This window comes from Littorina saxatilis, linkage group LG8, assembly GCF_037325665.1.
Source record: "Littorina saxatilis isolate snail1 linkage group LG8, US_GU_Lsax_2.0, whole genome shotgun sequence".
NCBI classification, from domain to species: Eukaryota; Metazoa; Mollusca; class Gastropoda; order Littorinimorpha; family Littorinidae; genus Littorina; species Littorina saxatilis.
Window position 1 is genome coordinate 25870295 of NC_090252.1, and position 16337 is coordinate 25886631.

General features: G+C 41.0%; 1 protein-coding gene across 2 annotated transcripts; it reads left to right on the top strand.

Moving 5' to 3' along the window:
- Positions 1-2837: 2837 nt before the first annotated feature.
- LOC138973147 (zinc finger protein 436-like) lies at positions 2838-15820 on the top strand. 2 transcript variants are annotated; one of them, XR_011457898.1, is made up of 8 exons: positions 2838-3119; positions 5453-5690; positions 7960-8408; positions 9436-9736; positions 11667-11834; positions 12263-12558; positions 12898-14192; positions 14375-15820. XR_011457898.1 is itself a non-coding variant. In XM_070345822.1 (7 exons), exons 1-7 carry the CDS (start codon positions 3048-3050, stop codon positions 13174-13176), a joined length of 1803 nt encoding a protein of 600 aa, XP_070201923.1. In that variant the 5' UTR covers positions 2838-3047; the 3' UTR covers positions 13177-15820. The 2 variants fall into 2 exon arrangements, 1 of the variants encoding a protein (XP_070201923.1); XM_070345822.1 differs by having other exon boundaries at positions 12898-15820.
- Positions 15821-16337: the final 517 nt, after the last annotated feature.

Here is a 16337-nt window from a genome sequence, read left to right on the forward strand (position 1 = left end):
ACAGACACAGACACAGACACAGAAGCCGTATATATCTATCTATATATATATAAATAGAGATAGATGACAGTGGATTTTTCCATAAATAGATTCGACCTTTGCACTTTTACAGTGAGGACAACTTTACATGCAAGGAAAGCCCACAACTTCTAAGGCGAACAACTCTGCAGAGTCTGCTGTGAAGGGCGACGGTAGTCTCCCTGTCACACTCGACCCCCTTTGAATGAACTTTGTCCCCAAAGTTCCGAAGCATGGCCCGCCAAGCTTAGGTCCCTCCCAGGTGGAATGGGAACAGCACGAAAATGATTCAGTGGCCTGAACATTTCATGTCGAGTCCCATTGCTGTCGACGACGCCAAATGTAACCGAGTGCCGAAACACCACACTGAAGGCGAAGTCCACTCAAACGGGATTGAGAATAACTGTTATGGCTTCTCGAAGGAAGGCCTGAACATACAGACACACCAAAGTCGCCAGACCACATCACAAACAGAACTCTACAAATCCACAGGTGTTGCCCACACACACACACAAACACACACACACACACACACACACACACACACACACACACAGAAGCCGTATATATAGGCTATATATATATATATGTATATCTATATCTATAAATATATAGAGATAGATGACAGTGTATTTTTCGCGTGGCTATTTTTTTTTTCGTTCATGGGCTGAAACTCCCACGGCTTTTACGTGTATGACCGTTTTTACCCCGCCATTTAGGCAGCCATACGCCGCTTTCGGAGGAAGCATGCTGGGTATATTCGTGTTTCTATAACCCACCGAACTCTGACATGGATTACAGGATCTTTTTCGTGCGCACTTGGTCTTGTGCTTGCGTGTACACACGGGGGTGTTCGGACACCGAGGAGAGTCTGCACACACGCGTGGCTATAAATTGATTCGACCTTTTCACTTTTACAGTAAGGACAACTTACGGGTGCAATGAAAGCGTTCTGGACAGTGCAGTGACATTCTAAAAATAGTAACGTAGTAACGGGAATATGGATTGACGCCACACGAAGGAAGGGAGATAAACGCTGAAAACACTGGAGAAGATAAGGAAGAGTTACTGGGAATGGATATGACGGCTTACTAGTGCCAAAACCTGGGGTTACCCATTATCACGTGATAATTACTAATTAACGCTGTCAGTTACTGTTTTCACTCGTTAGTTACTCATTTTCACGGGATAATTAGTAATTTTCACGGGAAAATGACTAATTTTTAGTTTTGGCACAAGCAATCCGTCAGGAAGTGAGCCAAAACTAAAAATTAGTAATTAACAGTTGAAAGTTAGTCATTTTCCCGGGAAAATTAGTAATTAACACGTGAAAATGGATAAGTATCAAGGGAAAATTACTCATTTTCCCTTGATAATTACAATTATGAGGTTTTGGCACTAGTAAGCCTTATGACGGCTTACTAGTGCCAAAACCTGGGGTTACCCATTATCACGTGATAATTTCTAATTAACGCTGTCAGTTACTGTTTTCACCTGTTAGTTACTCATTTTCACGGGAAAATTACTAATTTTGGCACTAGCAATCCGTCAGGAAGTGAGCCAAAACTAAAAATTAGTAATTAACAGGTGAAAGTTAGTAATTATTCCGGGAAAATTAGTAATTTACCCGGGAAAATTAGTAATAAAGACGTGAAAATGGTAATTATCAAGGGAAAATTATTAATTTTCTCTTGATAATTACAATTATGAGGTTTTGGCACTAGTAAGCCGTCATAAATGGATCCAGAGAAAAACCAAAATCGGTTCAGCGCTGCGCGCTGAGAGCACGTGTTGAAATATCTCATCGAGCAGGTTGTGTCCGGGGTCTACCTGAATATGCCCACGTCTACCTGATTATGCCCACCAAATTTGAAACAGATCCATCGAGAACCTTGGGCGTGCATCGCGGACACACACACACACACACACACACACACACATATATATATATATATATATATATATATATATATATATATATATATATATATATATAAATAGAAGCAAGCGTTTAAAAACGGGCGACGACAGACGGTGTGTGTGAAGCGGAACTTGAAGATCATTATACCTGTACCTGTTACTGTTGTAGATCATATACCCGCTGTATTTGTTACTGTTGTAGATCATATACATGTACCTGTTACTGTTGTAGATCATATACATGTACCTGTTACTGTTGTAGATCATATACCTGTACCTGTTACTGGTGTAGATCATATACCTGTACCAGTTACTGGTGTAGATCTCATACCTGTACCTGTTACTGTTGTAGACCGTATACATGTACCCGTGTTACTGTTGTAGATCTTATACCTGTACATGTTACTGTTGTAGATCATATACCTGTACATGTTACTGTTGTAGATCATATACATGTACCTGTTTCTGTTGTAGATCATATACATGTACCTGTTACTGTTGTAGATCATATACATGTACCTGTCAAGTTACTGTTGTAGATCATACGTGACGTTGCCACCTCCCGTGTGGGTACTTAGTTAGCACCTCATTATCAACTTTTTTCGCCAGTTAATGCTCGGTTCGATATCAGTATGTGCGGGATTGTGTACTGATTCATAAGCTTTTGTTGTTGCTATTTTCAATGTTAAACACATACACACACACACACACACACACACACACACACACACACACACACACACACACACACACACACACACACACACAGTCGTGCACACACACACATACTACCCTGCAACTGACTGACTTCCTTTGAGTTTGACCTGAAATTGCAAGCAAAACTGCTCTCGGGAATAAAACTCGATCCGACTCCTATAATTTTCGAGGGGAACTTGGCGTATTTGTTATAGATAATGGCAAGTGAATAGCCAAAGACATCAACAGAAGAATTTGAGATCGAAAGTTGCCACACCAAATCTACAATGATGTCTTGGTAGTCCCTGTACATACTAAGGGGAACAACTCTCACCACAGCCTCGTTTTCATTTCTATTCCGAACGAACACAAACGACTAAAAAGTTTTAAGAAAAAAGCTTATTTTCATCAGTATGGAAGATCGAAATCACGGGGTTACCACAATAGACGTGAGCGCACTGAATTCAACAACAGGAAGCAATATGGTAAGAAGTACAGTACAATCTGGTTTCACGTAGAGCCGATTAATCCACTGTACTGTCGGGGCACCCACGGCGGCATATGACCTAATTTTCAGTCTTGTTCGGCCCTTGTTTCGACGAACTTCCTCAATCGAAAATCATGACAGCGCAAACAATCACAGAGCGCACGCATTTTACTTTCCTTTAATCATCCGATCAAAACTAGAACAGACTCCTACAAAAAACGATAGATTTAATTTAAAAATAATAGTGCTTCATGTCTGCAAACAAGAAAGAAAGCTGAACTTAACAGTAAACTGTTTTACTACTAAATTGCTGTTCAATACCAGTATATAATATACAAATGATACATCATTACATGTGTTCATATCTGTGCAAGTAACCCAAGTTGTTACCAGTTTTGCCAAGTTAAGTAAAAGGTAAATGAGACTTTAGGAGACAAAAGACCACATGAGCTGACATGATGAAGACAAAACAATTAACATGTTCAACTAAATCAGAACACTACTAACAAAATGCAACTTTTTTGTATAAATTGTAATTTATACATTTATATTGTGAATGATTTAAAGTGGGGTTTTTCTCTCACTAAAATCTCTTTCTCTGTGGTCTAGTTGTGCATGGGTAGCAACTACTAACTAGAGTATAACTGCTTATTCCATATTAATTGGCAACGATGGCCCTATTAATAGAGGAGGTAAGAGATCACAAAGTTTTGTGAGTTTATAAATATTGATAATTATTTGTCTCAGGCGCATCATGTTCAGTTGATGTGTAAAACCATATCAAAGAAAATGTATCAGTTGTATTAAAGAATTTAAACACTTTCTTGATCAGCACTCAAGCCAGTCAAGGTTATAATAATTTTTTTTTAACGCAAAACATGCATACAAACCATTACGGATTATTGTTTGACCATCTGAGACTCTGCCAGTGCTAATATTTTAACATTATTGTATAGTTTACACAGAGGAGTGCAGAAACTAATTTTATTGAATTAATTTAGTCTCGTACTTGATGATTATAAATAAGAAACTTGAGATTCTGCCATTAACTTAAGAGAAAGATTTAAATTAAAATTAAATAAAGGCATGCTCCTTCACAAAATCCTCTCCGGCCGTGCACCCACGTGCTTTCATTGCAAAATTTCAAGCCAAACCAAACCGAATACTTCATGTCCTCATTCCAAAGATACAGATCATCTCTCTTTTAAGTCAAGTTTAGCTTATTCTGGCAGAATTGTGTGGAACTCTCCCCTGGAATTTGTCCCAATGAGTCTCAATACTTTTAAAAAAACATCTTTCATTGTATTTAATGTCAAATTGCGAAAAATCACAGTGATGTAAATTGTAATTGTAAGACTTTGTTTTAGATTTGTTTTCATTTTGTCCATAGCATCAATATGTTTCATTATTTATAATTAATAATAATATATATACATGTATATCGACACTCCAACTTGATGGCAAAGCTGCCGCATGAGTGTCGTTATAACTAGATATTAATTAACTGAGGTTTGTTAGTTAAGTTGTGACTAAAGTAAACATGCTATTTTCTTTGCACTTTGAGGTGAATGTTTGTGTCAGAACGTTTCTAGACCAACAAACTTTGGGTAAAAACGTTATGTATGAGGATGCATCAGTCACATTGACTTCAAAGGAGGCTCAAGAAAACCTACAGGAAATGCTTCTAGGTGTATAAGGCCAACAAAAAAAACAAAAAGTCTGTTTACGGTAACATAGGCAAAAAAATAGGGTCGGTAGGTTGGGATTTTTTTTTCCCCAAAAAAACCCCATATGTTTAAGTTATTTTGCCCAAAAACAAAGACTTTTATTTATTTATTTTTGTTTTATTTAATTTTTTTTCCCCCAAATGCCCAAAAAAAGTCTAGGGTCGCGCAAAAAAATAGGGTCGGTCGGGATACCGTAAACAGACTTTTTTTGTGTGTGCCTAATTTGTATTCCCTGTATACAGGAAAAACAACTACAGGAAGCAGACCTACAGGGAATGCACCACAATTTGGTCGACATAGACCCCTTCTGCATGACTTAGTGTCCTCAAATCTCCTTTTAAGTTTTATGTCATTTCCTCACACTTCGATGTGGATTGTGAATTTGTCGCTCTCTCTATAAGTATAACAAGAAAAAGCAAAACAATAGAGCTGCAGGCAGTGGCAGTGCATTAGGTCTATTGTGTGACTGAGAATATTTATAATTAATGGACAGGTATATATTTTATTTTGGTGATTTGTGTCACTGTCAGAGGTTAACATTTATAAAATATATTTATTATATATAACCCCCCAAAATAATAACCACTTGTTCATTTAAATTCAGATTACTCAGCCCAATACCACAGACTACAGACAAGCACTGCAGAAGGAAGGGGAGAGCGGGTTGATGTGCAGCGTGTGCTACAAGACATGGCCTACAGAGGTGGAGTTCAACGTTCACGTCTGCATGGTAGAAAACCTCTTACAGCCGGCCAACTTGGTTATCATCACCCCCCAGCCCCTGCAGGCCGCCACTGCCTCTGTGCTGACCTCTGACGCCTTGACATCTACTGACCAGCAAGGTTTGCATAAATGTTATTGTTTGGGGGCCCGGTAGCTCAGTTGGTAGAGCACTGGACTTGTGATCGAAAGGTCGCAGGTTCGAATTCGGGCCGGGACGGACACGGGTCAACTTTATGTGCAGACCCAGAGACGGAAGCCATGTCCCACCCCCGTGTCATCACAATGGCACGTAAAAGACCTTGGTCATTCTGCCATAAGTGCAGGTGGCTGAATACACCTAAACACGCAGACACCTGGGTAGCGCGACTCCGTTGCTGCTAGCTTTCCACTGGGAGGAAGCGACCTGAATTTCCCAGCGATGGGACAATAAAGTAATGAAAATGAAAAAATAAATAAATAAATAACCTGTGGATGGTGCACATGTCAGACATTGTTGAGCTCTACAGCTCTGTCAGATGAAAGCACAGCTCTTTGTGTGTGCGTGTTAAATTGGCAAGAGCAGTATGATACTGGTTATTAAACAGTCACTTTGTGAACTTGTTCCAATCAATCCGTTTGTCTAAGATTATTCTTTAATTTATAATGAACTGTACCGTTATCAGCAGCAAATTTAATGCTGATGAAAGGATGAGAGATTTTTTTTTTTACTTCACTGTTCACAACGTGTAGTTGAGATCAGAAAAATCTGGTGAAATCCAAGGCAGAGCTGGTATGTTGCTGTTGAACAAGAAAACTAGCATTACAATTTACATATCAGATGTCAGTGTGGCTCGTTGAGTACTAGTTCTTTTTTTAAAAATCTTTTCAATGTATTGTCTGTCGTGGCTAAAATGGAATATATATATATATATATATACTAGAATGAATACCCGCTTCGCCGGGTAGCCGGCTTCGCCGGGAAGAAGTACTTAGAGCCGTACGCCGGCTTCGCCGGGTCCGAACAATGGACCCGCCAAGCTTAGGTCCCTCCCAGATTCGTGGAATGGAAACAGCACGAAAATGATTCAGTGGCCATAATGCCATTCCTGACCATATCGAGTCCCATCCTTGTCGACGAATGTAACCGTGTTAATCACCTTTGGAGGCGAACTCCACTCAAACAGGATTGAGCAATTTATAGCTTATCTGTAAGCCCTTTTGAACTGTTATGGCTTTTCAAAGGAAGGCCAGTACATACAAATACACAAAAGCCGCCAGACCACATCACAAACAGAACTGAACAATCCCCAGGTGTTGCTCACATAGAGAGACACACACACACACACACACACAAACACAGAGAAGCCGTATCTATAGAGAGATAGATGACAGTGTATTTTTCGCGTGGCTATAAATTGATTCGACCTTTGCACTTTTACAGTGAGGATAATTTACGGGTCCAATTTACGTTCTGGACACTGCGGTGACCTTCTAAAAATAGTAACAGAACGCCGGGAATATCCGAAGACGCCCCACTCATACTATAGTGCACCATACGAAGGAAGGGAGGTAAACGCTGAAAACCTGGAGAAGATGAGAAGATAAGGAAGAGTTACTTATAATGGTGAAATGAACACAAAAACCAAAATCGATTCAGCGCTGCGCGCTGAGAGCACGTGTTGAAATATCTCATCGATGATATTGTGTCCGGGGTGTAGCTGAATACGGTGTCCAAATTTGAAAAAGATCCACCGAGAACTTTGGCTTTGGTGTGTCGGTATGGGGGCCCGGGTAGCTGAGGTGGAACCAAAATAGCTGAGGTGGAACCAAAATCGGTTCAGCGCTGCGCGCTGAGAGCACGTGTTGAAATATCGACCAGGTTGTGTCCTGTCCCGGGTCTACCTGAATATGCCCACCAAATTTGAAGCAGATCCATCGAGAACTTTGGCCGTGCATCGCGAACTCACACACAGACACACAGACACACAGACACAAGTCGTATATATATATAGATATATATAAGCAAACAGCAAGTGATTTTGTTCAGGGTGGGTGTTTTGATTAGGCCCCAAAACGAGTCAAATAAATTAAAACCCTGCAGAGAACAAATAATTAAAAATATTAAAACTTGAATTTGCAGACTTTACAAGGGAAGCTACTCTTCTCTGATATCTTGGGGACACAGTTGGCATGAGTTTTGGCCAATAAAAGCCATTTGCATCTGGGTTCAAAAAAAGGATACTTAATTTAAAACAAAAAGAATAACAATATTACTGTCTTAGACTCTTACCAACCCTTATTGTTTTGGCCTTGTCATCGGAAACAAACATTTTGTTTTGTTTTGCCTTATCACCAGTCTTATCAGCAAGAGAACAGAAAGCATGGTGGTTCTCGTGTTTCCCATTGCAGAGTTGCTACCAGTGGCTGTGAGTGTGCCCGAAGGAGTGGAAGCTGAGTGTCGAGACAAGGCGGTGCAGTACTCGGCCCCCATACGACGGAAGAGCAAGCAGACGGGCATGACGCTGCCCATCTTGATGCCAGACTTTATCAAGGTCAAGAAGTCCATCCAGGAGAAAGGGGGCACTACATGTGGGGAGTGCAAGGCTCAGTTCACCTCCACTAACGACCTCATCAACCACATCAAAAAACACACAGGTGGCGACGTCTACAAATGTGAAGAGTGTCCGTCAGTGTTCAACACGGTGGAGTCGTTACGACGGCACCAAAAGAAACACAGCGAGAACAAGCCCACAAAATGCAATGTCTGCAACACTGTCTTTCAGAGCCCGGACTCCTGCGTCGCTCATATGCGCACCCACCTGGGCAAGAAAGTGCATACCTGTGAGCACTGCAACAAGGTGAGGAGACATTAGCTGTTGACTGGCCTAGATCACTCTCGGGGAATTCAGAAGAATTGAGTAGTTATGTTGTCTGATTTAGTGATTGTTTGGGAAAAAGATTAACATTGAAATATTTTATCTGGTGAAAATATGAAAGATTATTGAGGCCTGGATGGGCGCATAGGTCTTGTGGTAAAGACGTCAGCCTTTAAGATTGAAGGTTTAGGGTGGAAAACCTCGCACCCCCTAATTGGCGTAGAGGCGCGTCCCCCGGGTGGTGGATGGGGGAGCCTTCTCTACTAACTTCTGAGAGAAGGTCGCATCACTCTCGATGCCGTGAACCTAATTAGGATCTTTTTCTTGTTTCTTCTCTATTTCTGCCTCCCCAAAGTCCTTTTACTTTCCTTTTCTCACCCATAAAATTCTTCACTTATGTGGTTCTTGTATAGAATATAGTCTATGTTTGTAAAGATTTTAGTCAAGCAGTATGTAAGAAATGTTTAGTCCTTTGTACTGGAAACTTGCATTCTCCCAGTAAGGTCATATATTGTACTAGGTTGCAAGCCCCTAGAGCAATTTTTTGATTAGTGCTTTTGTGAACAAGAAACACTTAACAAGTGGCTCTATCCCATCTCCCTCCTTTCCCCTATCCCATCTCCCCCCTTTCCCTCATCGCGATATAACCTTCGTGGTTGAAAAGGACGTTAAACACCAAATAAAGAAAGAAAGATAGGGTGGAAATCTCCACTGCGTATGGGGGGTTAAAGGTAGATAGTTTTCTTTTCATTTTATGTGCAGATATGTTAATGCCTTATCCCATTTTGTGTGTACACACAAAAACAGAGGATTAGGTATGCATGGAAAAGATCCTGTAACACGTATCAGAGTTTACTGGGTTATAAAAACAGGAAAATACCCACAATGTACCCCCCCCCCCCCCTCCCCACCCAAAGAAACCAACAACCACACACACACAAAAGAGTGCACTGCTTTAGTCTGCAAGTGTAATCCACAATCTTTACACATGTATCACTTGATGTTTCAGGTGTTTGCATATCGCAAGGACTACAGTGTCCACTTGAGAATCCACACAGGGGAGCGGCCATATTCATGTGATAAGTGTAAAGCCACCTTCGCCCAGAAAGGTCACCTGTCGCGACATCTCAAGACACATTCTGGTGAACGGCCGCATGTGTGTGATGAGTGTGGAGCTTCTTTTGCCATCCGCTACCGACTGCTTGAACACTGGAGAACACACACCAAGGAAAGACCGTATGTCTGCCCTATCTGTGACGCTGCCTTCTCTCACCTCAATACTCTCAAGTTCCACAAGAGGCAGCACACAGGTAAGTCCATGCACACAGGGCTAACGGGTTGCCCTTAAACAACAGAATCAGTCAGATATGTCACACATTCTTTGCTAATGATGACACTGGGGGTTCATGTAGTTTAGATCGTGTTACAATAACATGAGGGCTGCATCCTATCTTACCATCACTGATAGATGCATACCATTCAATCTGAAGTAAGCATACAAATCGGGCTTAAACTGTGTGCACAGCCGATTTCTATGCGAAAACTGGAATAATTTCCGAAAATACCACCAAAAATAGCGGTCAAGAATGGGAATATGCAGGCTGGTCGAGCAACATAAGATTTTTGACTCACATGCGAAGCAAAAGTGAGTCTATGTACTCACCCGAGTCGTCCGTCCGTCCGTCCGTCCGTCCGTCCGGACGTCCGTCCGTCCGGCCGTCCGGAAAACTTTAACGTTGGATATTTCTTGGACACTATTCAGTCTATCAGTACCAAATTTGGCAAGATGGTGTATGATGACAAGGCCCCAAAAAACATACATAGCATCTTGACCTTGCTTCAAGGTCAAGGTCGCAGGGGCCATAAATGTTGCCTAAAAAACAGCTATTGTTCACATTTTCCCCATTTTCTCTGAAGTTTTTGAGATTGAATACCTCACCTATATATGATATATAGAGCAAAGTAAGCCCCATCTTTTGATACCCGTTTGGTTTACCTTGCTTCAAGGTCAAGGTCACAGGAGCTCTTCAAAGTTGGATTGTATACATATTTTGAAGTGACCTTGACCCTGAACTATGGAAGATAACTGTTTCAAACTTAAAAATTATGTGGGGCACATGTTATGCTTTCATCATGAGACACATTTGGTCACATATGATCAAGGTCAAGGTCACTTTGACCCTTATGAAATGTGACCAAAATAAGGTAGTGAACCACTAAAAGTGACCATATCTCATGGTAGAAAGAGCCAATAAGCACCATTGTACTTCCTATGTCTTGAATGAACAGCTTTGTGTTGCATGACCTTGGATGACCTTCACCTTGGGTCAAGGTCACATTGTATTTTGGTAGGAAAAATGTCTAAAGCAGTTCTTAGTGTATGATGTCATTACTAGGTTTAGTTATTTGACCTTGACCCTGAAGGTCAAGGTCATGTAAAGGTCAAGGTCAAGCATGTGAGTCGTATGGGCTTTGCCCTTCTTGTTCTATTTATTGATATGTATTTTCTTTGTTGTACTTGTGTCAAAAAAGGATATGATTATTTCAAAAGACCTTTGTCATGTTTTGTGTGTAAATTGCTTCCGTGCAAAAAAGCACTTTTTTTGTGTTTCATCATTGTCACATTTACTATCTAAACTCTGATCGCTCTCTTTCTTTTTGAGTTGATTGCATCAAAGAACTGTTTTGCTTCAAGTAAAGTTACAAAATGTTTGTTGTCTCTAAAACACAAAAGAAGCTCATTTTTCGTATTCTCTGTATTTTTGGAGCTTTAGGTTCTGTGTTGTCACATCTGAAACGCAAACTACGCTGGATTTTAAAAGCATACCACTCCATTTCAAATAATGTTTAGTGAGTGATAGTTAACACACCAATTGCTTGTGCTACACAGTGATTACTGATAATGTTTTACCACAAAATCTGGTCTGTGTACAACTAACGTAACAAAATGAATGACGTGTCACACATTTCACGGCATGAAACGCAAACAACACAAGTGTATAAAGTGATTCCAAGAAAAGTGTTGAACCGATCTTCATGAAACTTCACATGAACTTACGACCTTTGACTTTGAGAATTTCTTTCATGCTAAGACTTTGGTTGTCTCTCACCCAACCTCAGATGAATTTGTAAATGGATTACTTTGTTGACTTTAGTGAAAAGGTTTGACAGGTTCTACTGTATTTTGATTTGAATTTTTCCAGGCTGATAATTGTGCTGTTTCCTTTTTGTGTTCTGCAGGCGAGAAACCATACCCATGTGAATACTGTGAGGCTCGCTTCTCACACCAGACCCACTTGGTGGTTCACACCCGGCGGCACACTGGTGAACGACCGTACAAGTGTTCCATGTGTGAAGCCAGCTATACCAGGAAAAACCTACTGGTCATCCATGTACGCAAGCATACAGGTCAGTTTGTATACCTACACTACAGATTTTGTACGCCTAATTGTCTAAAATACGATCAGAGCGGTGGATGGAAAAATGATATAAAATAAATTGCTAGACTACTTTTCTTCACAAGCGCATCCCAAAGCCGATCCAGTATTTTGACACTCGTTTTGCATTTCTTGTGGCATGTCATATGACGCAGAGTCCCGATTAAGCCAGTTTAGTGATAAACATGTTACTAGTGCCATTTTGAATCTTGTAAGAAGTGACGAGATGATTGCACGTCACAAGGACAAAGCGAAAGCAGCGACCACCTTTTTTTTAACAACCACTTTTTGCCTCTCGGGTAATTGGTCATTTGGTTTGACTGTATGTTGCAACTGCATGATGATGTGTATTTCTGCACTCACTTCTTTGCCTCTGACTTTGGCCCTGACCGTGTGCAGGGGAGCGTCCATTCAAGTGTACAGACTGTTCAGCAGCGTTTGCTCAGCGCAACTACCTGAAGGACCACCTGCGCGTACATACAGGTGAAAAACCGTTCGAGTGTGACGTGTGCCACACCTGTTTCTCCCAACGCACGTCGCTGCGTCTGCACAAGAAGAACCACCTGAACCCCCAGCCCAAGAAGACGCCGCAGCGCGCCAAGAAGGAGGGCAACATGCTGGACCGTATGATAAGCACGCTGGGCAGGAACAAGCAGCAGCGAACGCGCCAGGCCAGGGAGGCCAAGAAAGAACTGGTACAGTGCCAGTCTTGGACAGTCAGCATTCAGATTTATGGTTGGGGTAGTACAGTCAACACCCCCTTTGAGACCTCAGAAAATTGGGAGAAAAAAACAGCGTTTTATAAGGAAGGATGCTTTTTGCATGAAAAGAAGATATCTTAAAGCATGGTGGTCGTGCTAAGTGTTTTGTGAGAGTGTATTGACCAAATAGCAAGAAGGGTATATCAAATAAGAACGGTTCACTTGGTCACGACACCCAGTCAAGTTAAATTGTAATGATGAAGCAATAGTGTTATTTTCACCTAAACACTTACAAGATATTTCCCCGTTAATGCAAGCACTTGTGTGTTTCAGGAGGAAGCTCTTCCCAAGACAGTGAGTGTGAGCAGCAAGGAAGGGCAGGAGGACAAGGAGTTTGTCTTGCTGGGCTTGGCCAAGATGGAAGACACGGGAATCACCGAGGCGGAGGTCACAGAGCTGAATAAGGCTCTCTTAACATCAGAGCCGGCGGCGTGTGAGGCAGCCAAAACTGTGGTGTTGCGCCAGGGCAAGGTGGTCGGTCAGTCAGGCTCTCCCATCAAACTCGAGTTCATAGTCAGTCCTGGTGCAGACAGAAAAGGGGCGGCCAAGTAGGACCTTTGCTTGTTGAGATTCCAGTATTTGGGGCTTTCGTGCCTGGTTATGTTGCACGTGCGTTTTTCTTTCTGTTTGGTATGTGAATGTGTTAAAGGTACCGTCCTTCTTGTGTAAGCCTTCATGTTCAACAAAACACCGACCTCTCCAAGATTTTACATGTGATAAGAGCATCCTTCCACTTGATCACATAACACAAATCAACACCCTTGCTCACACAACACAAAGCAACAGCCTGGCTGCTTCTTGTACAGAGTGGGAATTTTGTACTGAATTAAGTTTGTGAATTTGACTCAACTACAAATCTCACTGTTCAAATGAAGCTTCCAGGCTGTGGATAATCACCCTGTGTCCCAGTGGAAAGCTGCTCTTAAACCCAGGTAGAAACTTCTTTTGTGTTTAAACCTGGGTGGATCTGTGGTGACAGGCAAGATGCTCTTCGTGGGAAGGAAGTACAAGTACCTTTATTTTTTGGAGGAGGCTTAGTTGGTTGCCCGGCAGGTAGTTTGCTTTGTCAAAGTACATGTATGTGTCGGTTGATGGAGGTTTTGATGTAGTAAGTGTATTTTGATGGAGCGGGTGTCGTCTGCAGTTTTATGAAGTTGAAAGACAAATAACCTTCATCTTATTTCCCTACCTGCAATGCTCAAACACTGTACAGTGCAACTTCCCCTTTTCAGACCTCCACATTTCTCAGGACATCGGGTCTTATAAAGGTGGGAGTCTTAAAATGGGGGTAAGTTTATAAACCTGAAGGGACAGAAAATGTGAGAAAAATGGGTCTTATAAAGGTGGGAGTCTTAAAATGGGGGTAAGTTTATAAACCTGAAGGGACAGAAAATGTGAGAAAAATGGGTCTTATAAAGGTGGGAGTCTTAAAATGGGGGTAAGTTTATAAACCTGAAGGGACAGAAAATGTGAGAAAAATGGGTCTTATGAAGGTGGGAGTCTTAAAATGGGGGTAAGTTTATAAACCTGAAGGGACAGAAAATGTGAGAAAAATGGGTCTTATAAAGGTGGGAGTCTTAAAATGGGGGTAAGTTTATCAATCAATCAATCAATCAATGACGCTTATATCGCGCATATTCCGTGGGTACAGTTCTAGGCGCTCTGCAGTGATGCCGTGTGAGATGAAATTTTATACGGCCAGTATAAACCTGAAGGGACAGAAAATGTGAGAAAAATGGGTCTTATGAAGGTGGGAGTCTTAAAATGGGGGTAAGTTTATAAACCTGAAGGGACAGAAAATGTGAGAAAAATGGGTCTTATGAAGGTGGGAGTCTTAAAATGGGGGTAAGTTTATAAACCTGAAGGGACAGAAAATGTGAGAAAAATGGGTCTTATGAAGGTGGGAGTCTTAAAATGGGGGTAAGTTTATAAACCTGAAGGGACAGAAAATGTGAGAAAAATGGGTCTTATGAAGGTGGGAGTCTTAAAATGGGGGTAAGTTTATAAACCTGAAGGGACAGAAAATGTGAGAAAAATGGGTCTTATGAAGGTGGGAGTCTTAAAATGGGGGTAAGTTTATAAACCTGAAGGGACAGAAAATGTGAGAAAAATGGGTCTTATAAAGGTGGGAGTCTTAAAATGGGGGTAAGTTTATAAACCTGAAGGGACAGAAAATGTGAGAAAAATGGGTCTTATGAAGGTGGGAGTCTTAAAATGGGGGTAAGTTTATAAACCTGAAGGGACAGAAAATGTGAGAAAAATGGGTCTTATGAAGGTGGGAGTCTTAAAATGGGGGTAAGTTTATAAACCTGAAGGGACAGAAAATGTGAGAAAAATGGGTCTTAAAAAAGGGGGTATGGTCCACTGTACAGTGACATTTTCTGCAAGTGTCCTTTTGCTTTGGGATATCTGTTTTAGGTGATGTTCCCTTGGCCTATTTGTATTTCGGTGAAACTTTAGAAATACTGTACAATATTGTGAATGCTCGTTTCTGAGATTTTGAAAAAAAGCTTGATGTAAAATTGCAAAGAAGCCACAAGTCTGAGGTGTGAATAGTAATCAAATGCTCCATGAGCTTCAGCCGATTCTGCTGTATTATATACGCATTCTTCTTCATTTTGTATGTGTGCAAGATTTCAAATGAAAATGCCAAGGTGTGTGTGTGTGCGTGTGTGTGTTTAAAATCTGAATGCAAAATGATTGATCAAAATATCAATAGCTGATAAATACTTTGCCCATAATATTCTACTTGCAATTGTATATTAGTTAATGAGTATGCAAATTTATTATGTGGAAATATGTGATTCCATTTTCTGTTTGATCTCTTGATGATGATGACTGTTTCATGGGAGTTTGAGAGTGGGGAGCGTATGTGTGTGTCTGCAAAGTTGCCTGTGTCATGGTGTGTGCTCTTTTTCATAGGGGTCTTGGTTGGTGAGAATGTTCAAGGCTCCTTTCAATATTCTGCCTTGAAATTTACATTTTATCTTATTCTACACAATTCCAAGTTACAAGTTTTAGTTTGACGGGAAGGATCGTTCATATGTATTTAGAGAAATCAATGATGCGAATGCTTCCTTTGTTGACGAAATTTGTAAAAAAAAAAAAAGAATTCTGTTGCAAGAAACATGCTTGTATTTCTAACTGTTGTGCATCAGCATCATTATTTATGAATAAATTGAGTTGGAAATGGAAATGTTACAGTCTCTTTGTCTAAACATGTGTAAGCATATGAGTGGATGTTCTCTGTGCGCTGTATAAGTTTAAACATACATTCATTCCTGTGTGAACGTTCATGTCAACCATCACAGATCTGCTGAGACTTTTACCCAGAATGAGAGCATCCTTCTACTTTCACTCATGTCAACCATCACAGATCTGCTGAGGCTTTTACACAGAATGAGAGCATCCTTCTACTTTCACTCATGTCAACCATCACAGATCTGCTGAGGCTTTTACACAGAATGAGAGCATCCTTCTACTTCCACTCATACCAAGACTCAACAGTCTGGCTGCATTCTGTGCAGTGACATTTTTATCCTCAACTTTCTTCTAATGTTGGCACTGGTGTTGGTTATGAAACCTAGTCAACAAAAGATGGGTACAATCTCCCATGTGGAAAGTCAAGTGCTCAAATCTCAGCCGCACCTGGTCCCCGGGGTAAGGGCAAAGATTTTTCTGATCAGCATGCCTAAAAAAATTACTTGTAAAGA

Excerpts from the sequence above, each read along its gene's own strand:
- LOC138973147 (XM_070345822.1), top strand. The coding sequence starts at position 3,048 with ATGGAAGATCGAAATCACGGGGTTACCACAATAGACGTGAGCGCACTG. Across the intron at positions 5,691-7,959 it reads GACATCTACTGACCAGCAAG|AGTTGCTACCAGTGGCTGTG; the intron begins GTTTGCATAAAT and ends TTCCCATTGCAG. Across the intron at positions 11,835-12,262 it reads CCATGTACGCAAGCATACAG|GGGAGCGTCCATTCAAGTGT; the intron begins GTCAGTTTGTAT and ends GACCGTGTGCAG.